The sequence below is a fragment of the Candoia aspera genome, chromosome 1 (genome assembly GCF_035149785.1).
Source record: "Candoia aspera isolate rCanAsp1 chromosome 1, rCanAsp1.hap2, whole genome shotgun sequence".
Lineage (NCBI taxonomy): Eukaryota > Metazoa > Chordata > Lepidosauria > Squamata > Boidae > Candoia > Candoia aspera.
Window position 1 is genome coordinate 270860623 of NC_086153.1, and position 20292 is coordinate 270880914.

General features: G+C 39.8%; 2 protein-coding genes across 3 annotated transcripts in view; both read left to right on the plus strand.

The window, feature by feature from the left end:
• Window positions 1-20292, plus strand: part of CRY2 (cryptochrome circadian regulator 2) — a 115289-nt gene that overhangs the window by 72083 nt on the left and 22914 nt on the right. The window lies entirely within an intron of this gene.
• The window catches only part of MAPK8IP1 (mitogen-activated protein kinase 8 interacting protein 1), a 57485-nt gene that overhangs the window by 14279 nt on the left and 22914 nt on the right, over window positions 1-20292 (plus strand). For both annotated transcript variants that reach the window (XM_063289655.1, XM_063289657.1), the window contains exons 2-3: window positions 3834-3939; window positions 19564-19794. In XM_063289655.1, the coding sequence (XP_063145725.1) occupies window positions 3834-3939; window positions 19564-19794 (337 nt within the window). The remainder of the gene's footprint in view (window positions 1-3833; window positions 3940-19563; window positions 19795-20292) is intronic.

The following is a 20292-nucleotide window of genomic DNA, read 5'->3' on the forward strand; positions in this document are numbered from 1 at the left end:
ATTGGAGGGAAACTTGCATTAACTCATAAAATTATTCTGTCTTAACTCTCTTTAGAATGTGGTCAGATAAGGAAGCCGTGCCACCCTTTTTATTCTTCTTTCCATCTCAAGGTTTGTCATTAGAAACTCACCAATCTATTATTTGTCTGCTAAATCCCTACACGGGCATGTTCAATCTTGGTTGATCTAGTTTAATTGGAATTCAACTCCCATCATCCCCTGTCACTATGGCAAATAATTTTCAATTCATCGTTCTTTATTATTTTGACAAGCATTTAATAGGAGCAGGGATTATTAAAGTGTATTAAATTTCAGGCCTGTATCATGTGTCAGGTGGGGAGACCTAGAATATTTCCAATATACTTTGAGCCAGAGTGTGAGAATTTGTGAGGCTGAGCAAAAATAAACCTTCATTTTAGATACCAAACCAGGTTATAGTTTACTCAGTGATAGAAAGCCAGGCAATGGTTTCTGCATCTTATTTTGTAGTGCTGCAGGTTTGCGTTTCATGGACTGCTTATCAGTGAATTTATGCAATGAGAAAATATAGCATTTCAAAATTTTATAGATGTTGTACTGACTCAAAGTAACACAAGCCATGACAATATCAAAATGGCAATGCGCCATGCTTCATTGTGCAGATGACACAATTATGTAATTTGCATCAGTCACGTTATAATGTCTGATGCAAGTACATAAATTATGTCAGCTGTGAAATGATGTCATGACTCATATGTCATTTGCCACCTTTTGCCTCCCTCTGTGGACATCCATGTGGTACAATAAAATGTGCTTAGCTCAGTCTGATGCTATCTGATTTGTAGACTACAGGTTCCATCAGCTAGCAAATCCAAATCAGCTAGCCAGCATGCCATGAGGTGACTAAGGCCTCGTGATGCAGGAAGGGGTGCAGCAGGCAAACAAGATGAAGCTGGCAAAGGCCTTCTTGGCCACAGTTGCCGCCTGTTCTGGGTTTTGTCTTGATCCCTTATCTTGACCAGTATTTATAATGAAATGTTTTACATTATTCTGTACAATATTTATGAAATAAATATTTTAAACATGGAAGTAGAAAAATATGCTAAACCATCCCCTGCCTGCCTACTTGTGCAGGCTAGGAATTGTGGGATTTGTAGTTATATATTAAGGACTTCAGATTGTACAAATTTGCACTGAACTACAGTTTCTCATTATAAGAATGAGCCTGTTAAGTTTTAAGGCATCCTAACCCCCCAACATTTGGCCTTAATGTGGTTTAGAAGCGTTTGCTTATATTTTAAATTAAACTCATTTGGTGTATCACCCAATCCCAAGCAGTCTGTGGGTATGCCAGATTCAGTCTTGTTTCTGAACTTGGCTTTTTTCAACAATTATAGATAAGTTTTACCCCAGCTTGTCTAGTCTGAATGCCATACTGTGCTGTTGATAATCTGAAATGGAAACCTGTGATCTCTCTCACCTTAGATGAGGGGAACACGTGTGCCCAAAACTCTCAGCAGTTCACTCTTACAATACTAAATCATGCTTTGCCAATATATATGAACTCTCTTTTCCCGGTTTTAAGGAAATGGTGGCTTCATTTCTGAGAATTAAATGGGTGAATTTGTTTAAAATAAAACCGTGATAGAACTAGGAGCAATTGCTGTTTAACATTTTAAAAGCTCTTTGATTTACTTGTCTCTTCTGTTTGTTGGCAATAAATGTATAGACTCACCTTAAATACATGAATTCAAGTTCAAGTTTGTTTGAAAGATATAATGTTGCCCACATTGCAGGATAAGTCGCTATTCATGGGAGTGCAGTGCAGCAGTGGTGATAAAGCTGTAGCGTTCCAGGTATTTCTGAACCTGGCAATAGAACACTAATATGGCTCATAGTCACAGATCATAAACCTTGTAGCTCCATAGCATCTAGTAGACTGTAACTTGCTCAGACAAGGGCAGTTTAAGACAAAAAATAGCTGCACAATTTTAAACAGTATTTTCTTTTAGGCACTATATCAGTATGGAGCAGATCTACGAGGACCTTCACTCGTAAAACACAAAATGCATGCTCCAGTTTGTCTTCTAAAGCTTTTTTCCCCTCAAACATTTGGTTCTTTCTCTTGATTGCTTCTGTGGCTATTCTTTTGGGCAATTGTAGTTTCTTTACACCAAAGGTTTTCAAACTTTTTCAGGTCATGGAATCAGTTAGTTTAAAAACAAAAATCCCTGAACCCTGATCAAGAGACTAGGCTCTAGTGATAGAAAACTGGATCTCTCAGAGAAAATGAATGCTGGCAGTTTTCTATATAGATTGTGTGAATCTGATTTATTTATTTATTTATCAAATTTGTCACCGCCCATCTCCTCCGATTAGACAGATCTGGAACTGATTGATGTCTGCTTAAATGGGCTTGTGAAATGGACTGAGGCAGTTAGCCACAGGGAGGACAGGAGGATGGGAACATCTCTGCTTTCTGCAAGTGATTGCTGGTCAGAAAAGGATTGTTTACTTTCAAAAACACTGAAATTAAATACTGTATGTAGGAATGAAGAAACTGTTTTTATCATATCAACCTTGACTGAGAGAAAATCGGACTAAATAATAAAGATATACAGCAACAACCAGAACATGGCCTTTTTAGCATGTCCTGCTTCTTTTGTAATTGCAAAATGTGTATGTTGCACATTTTATAAACTGGGCAGATAAACACTGTACAGCAATGGGGAAACAAGTACCCTTGCTGCTTCTTGAAGGTCTCAAGTAAATATATGGTTTTGATGTAAGAAAGGTATTTTTGCACACAGCATTTTCACCACCCAGAAGTGTCTCCATGCCCCTTTGATCTCACGAAGTCATCCCTGAGTGTTTCAGTAGCTGAGCCGATTTATTTCTGGCTCAGCTGTGGTGCACTTGATACCACTGCAAGGTAACTTTGCTTTTTAAGAGAATGAGGTTCTCTGGGTGAGCCATTCCCTTTGTTGTAGAGATTCTTGTCTCACCCTTCCTCCTGGTTCCAAACGCAACTGCATTAGCAGGTTTTTCAAGGGGAAAAGTGGCTTGATGGCTGTTCAAACACACACACACACACACACACACACAGCCCAAAACCTCTGAGATTTTTTGTAGACCAGATAGATTAACTCAATATGAAGTAAGGATTATTTTATTTCCTTTCCGTATGGAGTGGGGATGAGGGCATTTTTGTTGCTGGAAGTCCTGTGGCAGCTCAAGTTACAATTTTCACCTCTTGTTTTTAGCATTTCTGTTCATAATCTTCAGACTGCTTCTGAGAATTGTGTGTGTGTGAACAAACAATAGGGTGGAAGTGACAGAAAATGGTGTTAAATAATATAGCTTCTCTGCAAATCAGACTTCTACTAGCTGCTGATAAATTTAATACTCAAAACTTTCTCATCCCAGCTCCTAAATGTGCACATTCCATGTGTAAATTTCTCCTTTGCACACATGACTTGAGAACACGGATATGCAAAACAGTTTTGAAGAAGTGTTCTTTCCTGATTCAAGTTATGGGCCCAGCCTCTGGGTCCTGAGTAATGGGGAAAGTTAAAGACTCACAAAGAACAGATTGCAGGGAGATTCTCATCTAACTGTTATAGTAGGAGACATATGTCTAGAGTACTTACTTAATAGTTTACAGTATTTATTTAAAACATTTGTATGCTGCTCGTCCTTTCAGATTATTGTTAATACTGTACAGCTCTGTACTGAATATTCTGATCTTCTTTATGATTCCAGGTTACACATTAGCCCAAGCAACAGTTTGTAAGTTCTTACTTGTTTGTTTTCTCTCTTGGATAACCGCATGGTCTTTGCCTTGCCTTGTCTAGGCTTACCCATGACATCAGTCTAGAAGAGTTTGAGGATGAAGATCTTTCTGAAATTACTGATGAATGTGGAATCAGCCTCCACTGTAAGGACAATTTGGCTCTACGGGTAAGAACATCAATGTTGTTATATTTATTCTTGGTTGTGTAAGTGGGGATGTATTGGCCAAAACTCACAATCCTGTCCTTTGTCAGATCTGAAGCCTGGTTAAGAAGGAAGTAGGTTATTCCAATCCCAGGAGAAAATTGTATCAATGCCCTTCTTGAGTAAGAAAAGCCACTCATTTTTCATTTCATTTTTTAAAAGGTCTGAGTATCAGTAGATCAGCCTCCCCCCACCTGATGTCCTTGGTCATGCTGATTGGGAATGGTGGGAGTTGAAATCCAGCACATCTGATGGCCACTAGGCTGGGAATGCTGCACTTAGCTACTTAGGACAAAACTGAAGTTTGAATATGCTTGCTTGTATCTCTGTGCTGCTCCTTATGCTGCAGTTGAGGCCTGTGTCACCCTGAGGCACCATTACTGCAGTGCACTCTGCCTTGGCTGCATCTGGAAGAATTCAGGCATGAAGCAAATGCAGGTATTGTGCTTGTGTTTTATTAAGTAAAACTTCAGGCACGAGGGCTCTAGACTGGGGCTGATTCCCAGCTGCAGATGGAGGAGGTAGCCTTAGTCTATGTGGTACAGTTTTCATCCACAGAGAAACTGTCCTTTGTCAGGTCCAAAGCCACTATGCCTAGTACATGCATAACATTACTGTAAGTCATAATGCAGTTGGTTTGTTTTCAGCCAGGATTTAAACTAAGGACTTCTTATATGAAAGAAGGAGGAAGAGATATTTTGCTTAATAAACTAAAATCAGTAGTATCCTTAAGTACCTAACATTAATCTTAATTTTTCTCAAGTTAAAAACACCTTTAACTTAGGGCATACGTTGTGCTAAGTTATGGTTTAACCAGGGATAAACTACAGTTGGCTGAGTTCACCTATTGCTCCAAGCCAGAACCAAACAAACCATATTATGTCTTAACTGTCCTCAGTATGGTTTGTTAGCTGTGGGTTCTCAAAGTAGCAGTGTCAAAACAACTGAGAGCTGCCAGGTTGAGGAAGACCACATAATTATGGTTCCTTTCTTTCAGACAAATATGTGGGATGTGTGTCTTACATGTCTTTCATATCTATGCTTCTTATTCCCAGAGGTGGTGACTATTGCCCACAGCTAATTTCCAACACTTGACCTGCAAGGATTCAAGACAGATTAACAGCCAAAACCTTTTGTTTAAAAGACTTCTCCCTAACATCACCTGATGTTGTTATTTTTCTAGCTAGCTGGTGTTGCTGGGTGGGAGGGAAACTGAAGCTGGGCAAATATATTGCCCTTATATTGTCCTTAAGTAAAGCCATACAGAATCACTTGCAAGATTCATTGTTAGGCAGATTAGATTTTAGCTGTCAGGGTAGAGCAAATTATACTGGCTTACTCTTCTACTGACTCAAGAACTGGAGAAAGGCACATATTAACATACCTTGAAAAAGAACTCTTAGTAGCATTAAATAAAAGTTTCATATAAACCAAAGTGCAATCAAGTAAGGCACTTATACATTACCATTCTACCAAACACTTACAAAGAAGGAACACTATATTCTACGGAACCCAAAAGTAGTTTTGATTTTAGGATCTCACCCAATCTAATGGGACTTGATGGTACCACAGCATTTATATGTCAAAATATGAATGTGACCCATGTAAAGGAATTGGAAAAGAAGAAAATGTGTGAATTTTCTGGTACCTCCTCACTGACAAAAGAATTTCAGTCTTAATGTTTTATTTAAAAAAAACTGTGAAGAAGTACAGAACTTCAAAGTTCTGTTGCCAAGAAAGTATTTTTTTACAAATGATACAGTGAACATTTCAGGCCCCAGGGGAAAAATGGTGAACTTCCAATTAACAAGTCTGGATTTCACCATTAGGAACACAGTGGGTATGAAAAAATGATATTGTTTTGAGACCAAGCATAAAAAGGCACACGAAGAATAAAGGCATACTATATATACACACACACACTAGATAGGTAGATAGAAAGATAGAAAGTAATTTAAAAAGCAACTTCAGTGATAATACCTTTTGACCAAGAATACCTGAACACCAAACAAAGTTGCAAAAAGGTACTAAAACTGTGCATAAAAGAAGATGAGAAAGAACTATGAACATACATAAAAAAATGTTAATGGCTTTTCTTGTAAAGGAAGAAGAATTTCCTCTGAAGGACATTGCATAATATGTGAGGGTTGGGGGAAAAAATGATGCAAAGAGTCTAAATTCATTAAGTATAGAATCTGCACTGTACAATAAAAACTGATTTCAAATAACTTTATAAAATTTTGAGGTCATTTATTCAAAATTGGAACACCAATCAGGCATCTTATTTGCAGAAGATTATGAGAAACTCATTGGCTGTTTTAACTCATAATTATGTGATTGGAGTGCAAATCTTTGAGATGCTGCCGTAGAACATAACTTTTTCTTTTACTTGGGCAGAAGAAATAGTTGTGCTACTTTTAGAGTAAATCTAGGATTATTTATGCTGGCCCCTTTAAGGTGCAGAATAATGAGAGAAAACGAAATCCTATGCCCTGCTGTTCTATTAGTCCATTCACCTACTTTTATCTTAATTTCTGTAGAATAAAAGGAAAATCTGTTGGTTTCTGTAGCACTGGGTAAGTGGAGTGGACAGTGCAGCAGATCCACAACAATTTCACTTATTGCCTCAGTTTTTTTAAAAAGAAAGGCAGGTTCTTTAGATTCTTCTGGCAACTGTGAAGGGAGAGCTAGATTTTTGCCCCTTACTATTGCAGACTGCAAAGTTCTGGCTATTTGTCCCTTACCATCAGTTAATCAGTCTTTAGTTGAGCATCATGACATAGATTGCTGTTTCCTCACTGCTAATGGCAGTCATAAGATGATACATTGAGAGATGATTTATGCATGTGTGTCTGTCCCTCTGAACAGGCATCAGATGTGGCCTGCAGGAGCACAAATGTTGCTCGCCTGTTGTGAAGTTAGGGAGGCAAAAAACCACTTCAAGCTGTCCCTTACCAGCTGTTTTATTAGTAAAGCAACAGTTTATCATGGTAAGATCCACTTCTCTCTGACTTAATTAAACCCATACTGATTCTGTTTGAAGTAGAAGGTGCACAGTGACATTGTAAAGCATATCATGTTGCCAGGTAAATGCCATTAATTTTTAAAATGCAAGGTGCTTAGGAGGACACCAGTCAAATACACCAAACTTTTTCAACTTGAGAAGTTGATGAGGTTCTGTGTGAGACAAAAAAGGCAAAAAAAAAAAAGGTTCATTTGAACACAAACTATTTTCTACCACTGGAGCTTTGACTCTTGATCAAGGGTTCTGGGAAATGTTTATTTTAACAAAGAGGTTCCACAGACTAAAAAATTTGAAAACCTCTCAACTAGACAGTGCTATTCATTGATGTCTGGAGTTAACAAAGGCATTTTTCTTTTTGATAAAAGTATTCAGAATAGTAAAAGTGCAAAGGAGAAATATCTTCTGCATTGAATGTAGGACTGTAGATTTTTAAAAAATTGAACAATATATGCACCATAAAATTAGAACTAGCATTTGTTCATTGTGAAGAGCACCCAGGCATAATGTCTGTCTGTACATATGTCAGAGATAATGAAGAAGACTGGAGACAAAACAGTTCAGTTGTAGTATAGGATAAAACACTATTGGAAAATAAATGTTTGACAAAGGTGTTGACCCAAATAGCAAGACAGCTTTGAACAGTTGTGATTCCATATGTCCCAATTGTTGATGGACAAAAATATTTTTGCTATTGGGGATCAAGATTCTTTTTTCTAATACTTGAAGTTATCCAGATGTTCATCATAGGCTTCCCTCTATTCCCAGGTAACTGGAAGCTATAGTACATTCTCTGAATCTGGATCCCTGCATGCTCCCTGAAGAATAATTAGGTTTACCTAAGAAATATTTTCTGGCCAGTTACAATAAAATATACTTTTTGGGGGTGGGGGGTAAAAACATAGGAAAAAAACTACTAGGTACAGCTAAGGAGGTGGGACGCGGTGGCGCTGCGGGTTAAACCGCTGAGCTGTCGATCGGAAGGTCGGCGGTTCGAAACCGCGCGGCGGGGTGAGCTCCCGTTGTTAATCCCAGCTTCTGCACACCAAGCAGTTCGAAAACATGCAAATGTGAGTAGATTAATTGGTACCGCTTCGGCGGGAAGGTAACGGCGTTCCGTGAGTCATGCTGGCCACATGACCCGGAAGTGTCTATGACAACGCCGGCTCCAAGGCTTAGAAACGGAGATGAGCACCGCCCCCTAGAGTCGGACTCGACTGGACTTTACGTCAAGGGAAACCTTTACCTTTACCTACAGCTAAGGAAACATGAAAAGTGTTGCACTGTAAAAACAAATAAATCACAATTTTTAATCTATTTATATAACCCCAAGGTAAGAAAATAATACCTTCCACTATGGGAGGTTGATGTGAGACTCAGTTATATTCTTCTCAGGTGAGTGAACAGGAACTACTAATAGTAAGTTTCTGTCCTAACAGTCAGGAACCATGCTGAGACAAGGAATAGGTCTCTAGTGCTTTATTACTGCTACATTAGACAGAAAATCCTAACAAACTGAAGAAGTGTGGGAAAAACCCATACAGATAAACCCCAAAAGTCAAGGCGGGTCTGATCTGTGTCTCTTTGAATGACAGCTCAAATTCTCTCTACTAAGCATGCGTTTTCCCCCCTGGATAGGGGCCCCCTCCTGCTCACCATCAGTACTTATGACAATTTCATTGTCTGAATGCTGGTTTAAAATATTCATATAAACAGAGATATTAGCAGGAATCTAAGGTTTGTAGTGATAGACAAAATAATTATATCTTACAATGTGGACTCCCTACTTGTTCTTGCAGGAAAGCTTACCAAATATAGAAATAAATTGGATTAATTTAGCCCATGAATCAATAATGCTGAATTCCTGGCCAATTAAGTTGGAGGAAAAGAAATCAAATGGGGCCACCCTACCAAATGTGATTTGGCTCACCAGTCTGAACATCTAGATTGGGTTTGCTCCAATGTGTCTATAGAAGCCAATGATTTTGTCATTGCACCCCATGGACACTCATAGGTCCACTGAGGATCCTGCCTCTAGCTTTCACACTGTGGAATACATTGGTCCCAGAGATGTACCTGGCTGCTGCCCTACTTTTGTTTCAGATGGCCATAAAACCCATTCTGGCCCATATTGAGTAGTTGTTAAATAACCATCTAGTTATTGTGTTGTTTTAGTATGGAGTAGAGGGGGTTCAGCTTCTGTGTTGTGAACCACACAGTGTCTGTATTTATTGGAAGGGTATAAAAATATTTTAAAATAAATAAAATGTGCCAATGCTTGATCAAAAAGGTTCAGTTGGAAATCTTCCAGAGTCCTTGTTCTTAGGCAAAGCTAAGTGTTTAGGAAATACACTTGACATAGGCAATTATTCTTACTCCTACATATTACATATTATGTGAAGGAGCAAGAATGTGAGCTGATAACATAATGCAAACTCTGTGCCTGCTTTATGTATGACTCCAGGAAGCTAGAAATTTATAAAAGTATACTGGTGTAAATCGAATAAGGGAAAGTAGCTATTTGGCAAAGAAAGTGATGACTTAAAATTGTCAGTGTGTAAATCATGGTCTATAAGGGATGGCTGTGGATCATGCTGATTTAGGATTAATGAGCTCCCATGCAGGATGAAGTTGAAGCACACAGTGGCCAAAAACACAGGACATTTCTACTGTTAAAATAATGTAAAGATAGTCACTTTAGTCTTTCAGATCAGTCTTAAGCCAAGTCAGATAAAAAAAACAACTATCTGCAATAGGGCTGTGCAGAACTTCAAGTTTGAATTCCAAAAGATCATTTGGAGTGTGTAGGAATGCAACACCTTAAAGCAGATCACCCTTTCCTAGCATCGTGTGGCAGCTGTGGAAGGAAATAATGTAATCCCAGGAAAAAGACCCAGCCATTTTAAAGAGTTGCAGTTAGGTGTCATATCTTCACTCATGTTTACTCTGAAGTTCCTTTTGGAAATGAAATCCAAAGTACTATACAGTCTGGTCTGTAAGCTTATGAATTTTCCAGAAGTCTTCATATAATAAAGTGAAAAGAAAGAAAAGGGAGGTAGGGGAGAAGCGTTAAAAAAGATGGAAAGGTTTCATAGTTTCAAAAATTTGAGAATCCATTGCTGCTTGATCATTCCAGCAGTCTAATTGCAAATTTAAACCATCTCAGCATCTGATACAGCCAAATTTGAAGTTCTGCAGACTATTTCAATGTGCTATGTTAAGAGTTAGAAACAAAAATGCCAATTCCATGGCTTGAAAAATCAGACACTCATTCCAGAGAACAGGGACAGGCCACTGAAAAGGCATGTTTCCTAGGTCCCTTGAGATGGCAGTATTTAAATGAGGAAACCAGGAGCATGTCCTCCCTACCAGAGTGTGTGGGTAGGCAGATGTTCTTGGGAGAAAGTGGTCCCACAAGTAACCTGGTCCTATACCATGTAGAGCTTTAAGGTTGATAATCACTTTGAATTGCACCCAGAAGCTTATTGGGAACCAGGGCAGTTTGCAGAGTAGTGGAGTCACATGAGCGCCACAAACTGTGCCCATAACTACCTACGCCACTGCACTCTGAAACAACTGAAGCTTCCAGGAATCTTCAAGGATAGCCTCATGTAGAGCACATTGCAATAATCCAATTGGGAGGTGACTAAAGAGTGAATGACTGAGCAGGGCCTCCAGGTCCAGGAACAGGTGCAATTGGCGCATAAGATGCAGTTGTGAAAACACCTCCCTAGCCTCTGCTGCCACCTGTTCTTTGAACAAGAGCAGTAGGTCCAGAAGGACCCCCAGATTGCATATCAAATATGAATGAGGCAATGCCACCGCATCCAGAGCCAAAGATGGAAATGCTCCAGTTCCAGTCCTTTTGATTCCTCATTAGGTTGTTCATTGTGTCAGAACTCATCCAGCAAGCTTGGTATTTGATGAAGAAATAACATTAAAAAAGGAACTCAAGTATGCTGGTCTATATAAACTTAAATTTGTCACTATGCTTGTTATTCGATAAACTTCCTTTGCTGTAAGACATGCTGAATTGAATATTATTTATTTCTAGGTTGATTGATATACATAAGGATAGAGTAATCTCAGTGGAAGACAATGGAATTAATTTCTGATTAAATTAGTATTTGAGCATCCTTGGAGTAGGTGGCATATAAATACATATATAAATAAATCAGTGATTATAATTACTAGGGATAAACACAAAAATCTGAAATTAAAGCAACAAACTTCCAAGGGCAACAATTATTAAATCCAACACCATAAAAACAAATGCTGTGAAATATTTGTAGTGAAAATGTGTAGAGAAAACATGAATTATAAAAGAAAGCTTCCAGCCTCACCCAGCTAGGCACATCCAAATGTGCTGGACACAGGTATCTGTGGTGTGTGTGTGTCAAAAAAAAATTCAGGATGATGGCTTTGCATATTGCACGTAAAAAAGGGGTGGGATTTCAGTTCCACAGTCACAGCCACCATCCCGACTCTTTTGAGTGCCTCCCCGCCCCCTCCTGCCGGTGCTCCTGATATGGATTTCTTTCATAACCTCCTAGAAAGTAGAGGAAATTATGGAAGTTGAAGTTCAACACCTGAAAATCTGGGCAAGAAAGCATGAAGGTAAGATTTTTCAGGATCTGAATATTCATCTACTGAATGCTTCTACTGAAGTAAGGTAGACAACTGGTGAAGATGTGCTGAAATAATATTAATATTATTCATTTCATTATGCTAAACTCTTTAAATCTTTAATGTTATAGAAATCAGTTATTAGGGAAGCACTTATAAAATAAAAGCAGATCAGTTTGAAAACTATTATAGTTTGTTTCTTCCCCCAAATCACTGTTTTTAACATTTCTGTATATCTGTAAATAGGAATTTTCTGCTGCACTATGCATATTATCTAAGAATATGTATATTGTTTTTAAAATACAGCTGCATTTCTTAAATACAGAATGTAGAAAAAACAGCTTGGTGATCCAAATCTCAGATCCCCAAAGGCAAGTGCTGACTACTATGTGTATGAAAGTGCTCAAGTTGTAACCTGTGACGACAGGTTGAATGACTATGGTTTGGAAGCAGAACAAAGAATTAATAATAGAGCTCTGAGTTAAATAGAGAATAGACTAGATTTTCTACTGATACAATCCCATTAGCTCAAACTTTCATATAAATATTTCTATAGGGCTAAAGAAATGTTTAAAATAATGGAGCAACTGCTGCCATGGAAGAGGTGAAGGGGGAGTTATAAAAATACACCCCAAATTGAAGTACATAAATGAATTTTAATTCTGCAACATCTGAATGACCTATTTGTCTTACAAAATAGATTGGTTAACTAAAGGGATAGAGACTATCCTGTTTCCACACTGCCCGAGATGATCATGTCCAAGCAGGACAAAAGGTGGTAACAGGCCTTTGGAAGCAAACAGGTTCCTGAACACAAGCAGCAGAACCCACAGCCCCTGGATTTCTCTCACTTTCTAGCTTCAAATTCTACATGGGCTATTTCATCCATTTCTACCTACTGTGCTTGCTGGTGAATTGCACACATGCTCATCAATAATAATAATAATAATAATAACAATTTCAAGCTCACGACTTCTCATTCACAGTGATCAAGTAAATCTTGAGCCTTCAAAAATCCAGGGTTTGGGTTAGAATCTAAATGCACTTTTAAAAGCTGCTGGTTGTTTCAAGTATCTGGAGCAATAAAAAAGAGTTGGCATATCAGGTTTAGTACAGATGATTGAGATTCTTTTGCTCTTCTGTTGTACTATCTATGACTGTGACATCTTTTTTAGAGATATGATACTATTGGGCAGTAAACATTCTTCCATTGATACCTAATAAGCACGTTCGATGTCATTAAGCAGTTTCCTTAGAGATCAGATTTCTCTTTTAACTTGCCTGTTTGCATCATCTAGAAAGATTTGCTTTTTGAGAACCTCTTATGGTGTTCTGCAATTTGGAAAGTGTTAAGGGGGAACCTCCACGGAACATCCCTGCTTTAAAAAAAAAAGTGTACAACTCAGTGTACCCTTTAAATCCACCTAGAGTTTTTGAGAGTCAGGTGGCATACAAGCTTAATACATTATTATTATTAATTATTATCTTTCCACCCCTATGCTTTTAGGACTTCTGGATGGTTTTTGTCTCTTACTACTGGAAATCTTTCTAATTCACCAATGAAAAGCATTCAGAAAAATAGTATTTCTCTGAAAATACCATTCAGCATATAGTATTTACACCTCCAGAACATTTAGAGGTTACAATTTCATTCTGTCAAGCATTGGATTCTGTATTAACGGAGTTTGGACAATTTGTCATGTTCAAACTGCTTCAGCTTTACTACTTTAGGCTATTCATGTATCAGTAGGCAATGACCTGTAGGTGGCAGCAAAGGTCAGTATCTGATTTGTATAAGCTAGTACAGTACTTGCTCCTTCCCTGCAAGCACTATTAGATTGTTTAGTTGCTAGACATGTGACTAAACTCTTACTCAGGATAGGAGGACATTTGAGTTGTGGCTGGATGATGGTTTACACATCAGTGTATTTTACTGTATGTGCAACTGCTGGGAAGTTGCATTTATGAAGTGATTTCTAATCTATCAATTATTATGCCCTTTTAAATTCTAGAAATGTTTTTGGGAGAGGGTATTACTGCAACACACTAATACATGTATTCCTGGAATCTGTTGATTGCTTATAGCTTGCCAATAAATTTATATCCAGTTAGACAGAAAACAGACGATATACCTGCCTATAGAATATGTCACAGTCTTATATACAGATTTCACATTATGTGTGTGTCTTTCCATGGTTTGGGTTCATACTGTTCTTCAGATCACAGGATACCTACTAACAATGTGCTCCATAAAGTATTTTTTCCTGTTGTTTATTCGTTCAGTCGCTTCTGACTCTTCGTGACTTCATGGACCAGCCCACACCAGAGCCTCCTGTCAGTCGTCAACACCCCCAGCTCCCCCAGGGACAAGTCTGTCACCTCTAGAATATCATCCATCCATCTTGCCCTTGGTCAGCCCCTCTTCCTTTTGCCTTCCACTCTCCCTAGCATCAGCATCTTCTCCAGGGTGTCCTGTCTTCTCATTATGTGGTCAAAGTATTTCAGTTTTGCCTTTAATATCATTCCCTCAAGTGAGCAGTCTGGCTTTATTTCGTTGCTACTTGGTTGTTATACAGATTCCTCAGGAGACAGACAAGATGATTTGGTATCCCCATACCACTAAGAACTTGCCACAATTTGTTATGGTCCACACAGTCAAAGGCTTTAGAATAGTCAATAAAACAGAAATAGATGTTTTTCTGAAACTCCCTGGCTTTTTCCATTATCCAGCGGATATTGGCAATTTGGTCCCTAGTTCCTCTGCCTTTTCTAAACCCAGCTTGTACATCTGGCAATTCTCGCTCCATGAATTGCTGAAGTCTACCTTGCAGGATCTTGGGCATTACCTTACTGGCATGTGAAATGAGTGCCACTGTTCAATAGTTTGAACATTCTTTAGTGTGTCCCTTTTTTGGTATGGGGATTTAAGTTGATTTTTTCCAATCTGATGGCCATTCTTGTGTTTTCCAAATTTGCTGGCATGTATCATGCATTACCTTGACAGCATCATCTTGCAAGATTTTGAACAATTCAGCTGGGATACCGTCTCCTGCTACCTTGTTGTTAGCAATGCTTCTTAAGGCCCATTCAACCTCACTCTTCAGGATATCTAGCTCACTGACCACACCATCAAAGCTATCCCCGATACTGTTATCCTTCTTATACAGGTCTTCCATATATTCTTGCCACCTTTTCTTGATCTCTTCTTCTTCTGTTAGGTCCTTACCATCTTTGTTTTTGATCATACCCATTTTAGCCTGGAATTTACCTCCGATGTTTCTAATTTTCTGGAAGAGGTCTCTTATCCTTCCTATTCTATTGTCTCCTTCCACTTCTGCGCATTGCTTGTTTAAAAATAATTCCTTTCTATAATAATTTCCATTCTGGCTAACCTCTGGAATTTTGCATTTAATTGGGCATATCTCCCCCTATCACTGTTGCCTTTTGCTTTCCTTCTTTCTTGGGCTACTTCTAGTGTCTCAGCAGACAGCCATTTTGCCTTCTTGGTTTTTTCTTTCTTTGGGATGTATTTTGTTGCTGCCTCCTGAACAATGTTGCGAACTTCTGTCCATAGTTCTTCCGGGACCCTATCTACTAAGTCCAGTCCCTTAAATCGATTCTTCACCTCCACTGCATATTCCTTAAGAATATTAGTGAGCTCATATCTAGCTGATCTGTGGGTCTTCCCTAATCTCTTTAGTCTGATCCTAAATTGTGCAAGAAGAAGTTCGTGATCTGAACCTGTAGTTCAGCTCCAGGTCTTGTTTTTACCGACTGTATAGATGTCCACCACCTTTGGTTGCAAAGGATGTAGTCAATCTGATTTCAGTGTTGTCCATCTGGTGAAGTCCATGTATAAAGCAGTCTCTTAGGTTGTTGGAAGAGAGTGTTTGTTATGCAGAGTGAGTTGTCTTGGCAAAATTCTATCAGCCTATGTCCTGCTTCGTTTTGTTCTCCCAGGCCATGCTTACTTGTAATTCCAGGTTCATCTGACTGCCCACCTTAGCATTCCAGTCTCCTGTGATGAAAATAATGTCTCTTTTAGGCATATTGTCCAATAGGCGCTGTAGATCCTCATAGAACTGCTCTACTTCAGCTTCTTCAGCATCTGTGGTTGGGGCGTATATTTGGATCACTGTGATGTTAGATGGCTTGCCCTGAATTTGAATTGAGATCATTCTATGTAGCCTTAAGTATTACCAAAGTAAAATAAAATTAACATCGTGTCATTTTTAGACTGGTCAGATTCTAAATGGAAGATTCAGACTGTTTTTACATTAGATGAATATAATCAGCTGTTGTTTATGAGCTATGTTAGTCATAAGCCTATATGTTTAGTATTCACTGCAATAATTTACTTCACTGTGGCTTTCCTGACGATTTTTTCAGATAGATCTCTGATCTCATCTACTAATCCAATAGTCTTTAATTGGGCAGAACGAGGCAGCCATCCCAAACAGCAAATTCAGGGTGCCATGAGAGGATATTTTTTGTTTTTGTTTTACACTTGTATTACTATTGTATGATTACTAACTTTGCAGGGGTTGGGAAATACCTTTTGCTCCTCTGCCTCAGATGACAAAATGTCTTGGGCTACTCCTTAGCTATGGATTTCTCCCAGTCATTTTTAAAGAAGGCTGCAGAATTACAATCTAAAGTTCCAGCTTGTAAGCATATGGTAAGTAGGGGACTCAGCTTACCTTTTCCATAGTTTATGCCACCCTGCAGTCTCTCTCTGTAGTCACTTTCTCTTAACTAGGGTCACTTCTGGTTCTAGAGGCAAATGGGGGAGGGGGTTGATTGACCTCTGCAGATTAACTATAGGCCATGGGGAATAGTGGATGGGAAGAGTGTTTATGATTTCTTGCTTCTTACACTATTTTTTGTACTTCTAAGTCCTTACTCTTCCATATAGAACTCTCATAGTCTAATAGTATTGCTACTGTGAAGAATATAGAAAAGTAAGCCTGTCCTAACATCTCCCTCCATTCCATGCGTATGAGCTTACCACACCCAATGTTTCCCGAGAGAAACTGAGAATAGATATTAGACACGATGCTCTTTGAATCATGCCATCATGGGGGAGGAGTAGACAACTTGATGGAACATTATGCAGTTACTTAAGTGCAAGGTTGCTCCTGGATCTAGGAAATTAAATCATCTTTAAAGACAATACATGGATTCAGTTCTTTCTTCTGGTGCAGTGTGAAATTTCTTTATTACTGAATGTTACCTCCCCTTGCCTAATTTTTAATAACAAGGTAAACAGGTCACATTCTCAGGTCACACTTTTTTTTTTTTTATGCCTTTGAGTCAGTTTTGACTCCTGGTAACTGCCTGGACGAGTCACTGCAGTTTTCTTGGCAAGATTTCAGAAATTGTTTGCCATTGCCTCCTTCCTAGGGCTGAGAGACAGTGACTGGCCCAAGGTTACCCAGGGACTAGAATTCACGGTCTTCCGGTTTCTAGCCTGGTGCCTTAACCACTACACCAAACTGGCTCAGGTCAAACTTAGCATGAATGATCTCCATCCTCTACAGTAGGCTTCTGCCAGGGGAATAGTCAAACCATAGATGCTACTTTTGTGGTTTTTGTGATATATGAACCATGAACTTGTGGAGCAAGATAGAGTTTCTGGTTTATAAGTCACATTAAGCTAGTTACAGAAGGAGCTTCTGTGGTTTGCTTAATCATTCCTACTGCCAATCAGCATATACCAGCACAATGCTTGTTCATGGGAAGCTGGAACAGGCTTAGGATGAGGTGGGAATGGTATTTACATTTGGAAAAAAAATTGCATACTACTTTTCCAATCATTGTCATGTATAAAACATAAAATCCTTACAATTTGTTTTAATGTTCACAACAGATTAAAACAGGTAAGCATCTAAAACCTTTTTGTCTGGTACCAAAAATATTGCAATCTGTGTGCCATGTTTCTAGCTGTGAGAACATTGCCAAAATAATAGATAGACATAGATGCCCTCCCAACTAGTAATTTACAGTGTCTTTTAACACATTTCCCCACTCCTGAATTAAAATGCTATCTATCCTTTAATCAGCAGAAAACTATGACAAACATGCCCCTGTTGCTGATCCCTGTGGTGCCTCTATTGGTCTGATCTGATTTTGTGTGTGCAACACATAATGAGCAAAGCAAATGGGTTGGCTGCTGTCTTTCCTCTTCCACATGATACTAAAGTGTGGAGAAAACATTTACCAATTATGGTACCAGAGCATGAATGGGGCAATTCTGGAGGAAATGCCAGCTTTCAGATTCTTCCTTTCTTTGCTCATGAAGCAAAGGTTGGTCTCATCATTCCAACTGCTGGCTATTTCAGTCTTACAATAGACCACCAAGGGCCAGTTTACCTACAGAACTGCTGGCTGAGGACTCTAGTTTATTGCACAGTTCTGATAGACCACTGTGCTGATGTAACAGTAATAGGGGCAGGCTTTATGGGCTCATCCAGAAATAACTTCTTGCTGCAGGCCTAATGTGCCCCAGTTTTGTCAAGGATCCGTCTCCATCTCATTGCCAGCCAATTATATTGACACTAAAGGCACATGAAGGTGGCTATGAAGAAGAGCCCTATAACCCCAACAATGGCTGGATCATGCTATGGCATGATATCCATTGGGGGTTTCCAGTGTCTTCTAAAGTTGCATAAATATTGATGGGTCAATATAACTGGAATAAGAACAAGTTTTATGTTGCCTCCATGATGATTATTTAAAACCTATGGCTATCTCCTCCTTAATGACTGATAGTGTCTTCATTTATCTTTTGGTCACAGCTGAGGAGATATATTTTCATTCCCATTATATTGGCAGTAAAGAAAGTTGGATGACTCTTTTCCCACTGTTGAGTTAATTCTAGTCGCCCTCCCTTGACTCAGCTGAAAACTATACCAGCATAGAATGTGCTGTCCCTGTTGCCAGTCCCAATCTTGCCTCTACTGCCTCTGCTTCAGGACACTGCAGTCACCTCCAAGGCAGTGGGTGATGAAGCTTAACAGAGTTTATAAACCTCGAGTGTATTCATGGGGCAGAATAAGGGACAAAATACTACTTTATTTGATGCTGCTAAAGAGAACTTGAGAGCCAGTTTGGTGTAGTGGTTCATACATCAGGCTAGAAACCAGGAGACCATGAGTTCTAGTCCTGCCTAGGCACAAAGCCAGCTGGGTGACCTTGGGCCCGTCACTCTCCCTCAGCCCTAGGAAGCAGGCAGTGGCAACCCACTTCTGAAAAACCTTGCCAAGAAAACTGCAGGGACTTGTCCAGGCAATCTCTGAGAATTGGACATGGATAAAAAAGAAGAGAGAATTTAAGCCAGTCTCACTCACAAGGTGGGGCCCAGCTGATGGCAAATCATAGAGTCATGCCAAAAGTGAGATGTCGCTAGAGCCCATGTGTGCCATGGGGAACGTTAAAAAACTGCCATTGCTCCAAAAGAAATAATGTATATACATACACATCTCCAGCACAACATAGCAAAAAGCAGTCTCCTTTATATTTAGTATTTATTGTAGGGACTGATGAGCTGAAGTAGCATTCCACTCAAGTGTGCCTTGGTCCGCATTCTAGATGCAGGTTCAGCAACTTGGCGTGGGTTTCCTTGAATGTGTGCCAGTTATAAACGAGGGAGGAGGGGAGTCAAGCAGATGTCCACAATGCCAAATAGCCTTGCCAGAAGAAGTTGTGACATGGTAGGAAACGGGCAGCTTCGCTTCTTCCTTCTGTCCTGCACTGGACCATCACAGTGGACTCCTTTTCCTGCCTGCTGCTTGCCTTCGCTTTTCAGCTGCTGTACCTGAGCAGATGCTGCTGCTGCTGCTGAAACGCGGCATTACTCCCTGACCTCTCTTTTTCTGCCTTCTCGCACAACCCAGTCTCATGATTCATTGTCTCTCCCTCCCTCTTTTGTATCCTGGCAGAGCCATTTGAATCTGCAGGCCAGTAGTGTTTTGGGAGTGGGCGGAGGGGAGGCGAGCCGGCTCCAGGCGGAGATGCTTCAGCTTGACCTGATTGATGCAACTGGGGAGACCCCCGCCGAAGAAGGGACGGCGCCCGATCCCATCAAGGAGCCCCCGCCAGTAACCATGGATACCTACAGGCCGAAACGGCCCACAACGCTCAATCTCTTCCCGCAGGTGCCTCGGACGCAGGTGAGTCCCTCCGTCTCCCTCCCTGCCTGCCACCCCCTCCGGATATGGATTGCTCCTTGCCTGCCTCCCTTAACACACCCCCTTTCCACCACCTTGTGTTCTTATGGTTTACCAAGAAAAGGCAATCTTTTACCCTCCTTGGAGGAAGCCAGAGCCCCTCTCCAAATATACTAAGCTGCTCCAGCTTCAGTTTCCTACTTCTGCATGACTGGAGGGGCAGAGGGTCCTCTGGCTGGGGTTTTTGTAGCGGGGGGACATTCTGGGGCTGATGCCTCATTTCTCTACTCTTCCCACCAAATGAAGAATTCAGTAGAGGGAGATCTTAGAATAAAAGAAGTCGTGCCTCTAAAGAAGTCATTGCCTTTAGGAAAAAGGGTGTTGCACAATGCAAGATGGGAGGGAGGGTAGAATTTTAGTCCTGATAAAAATGCATTCTGAATATGCTTGGAGGCCCCTTGCCTCCTTGTGTTTTCTGCCATTCACAGTATGTTCCTTCCA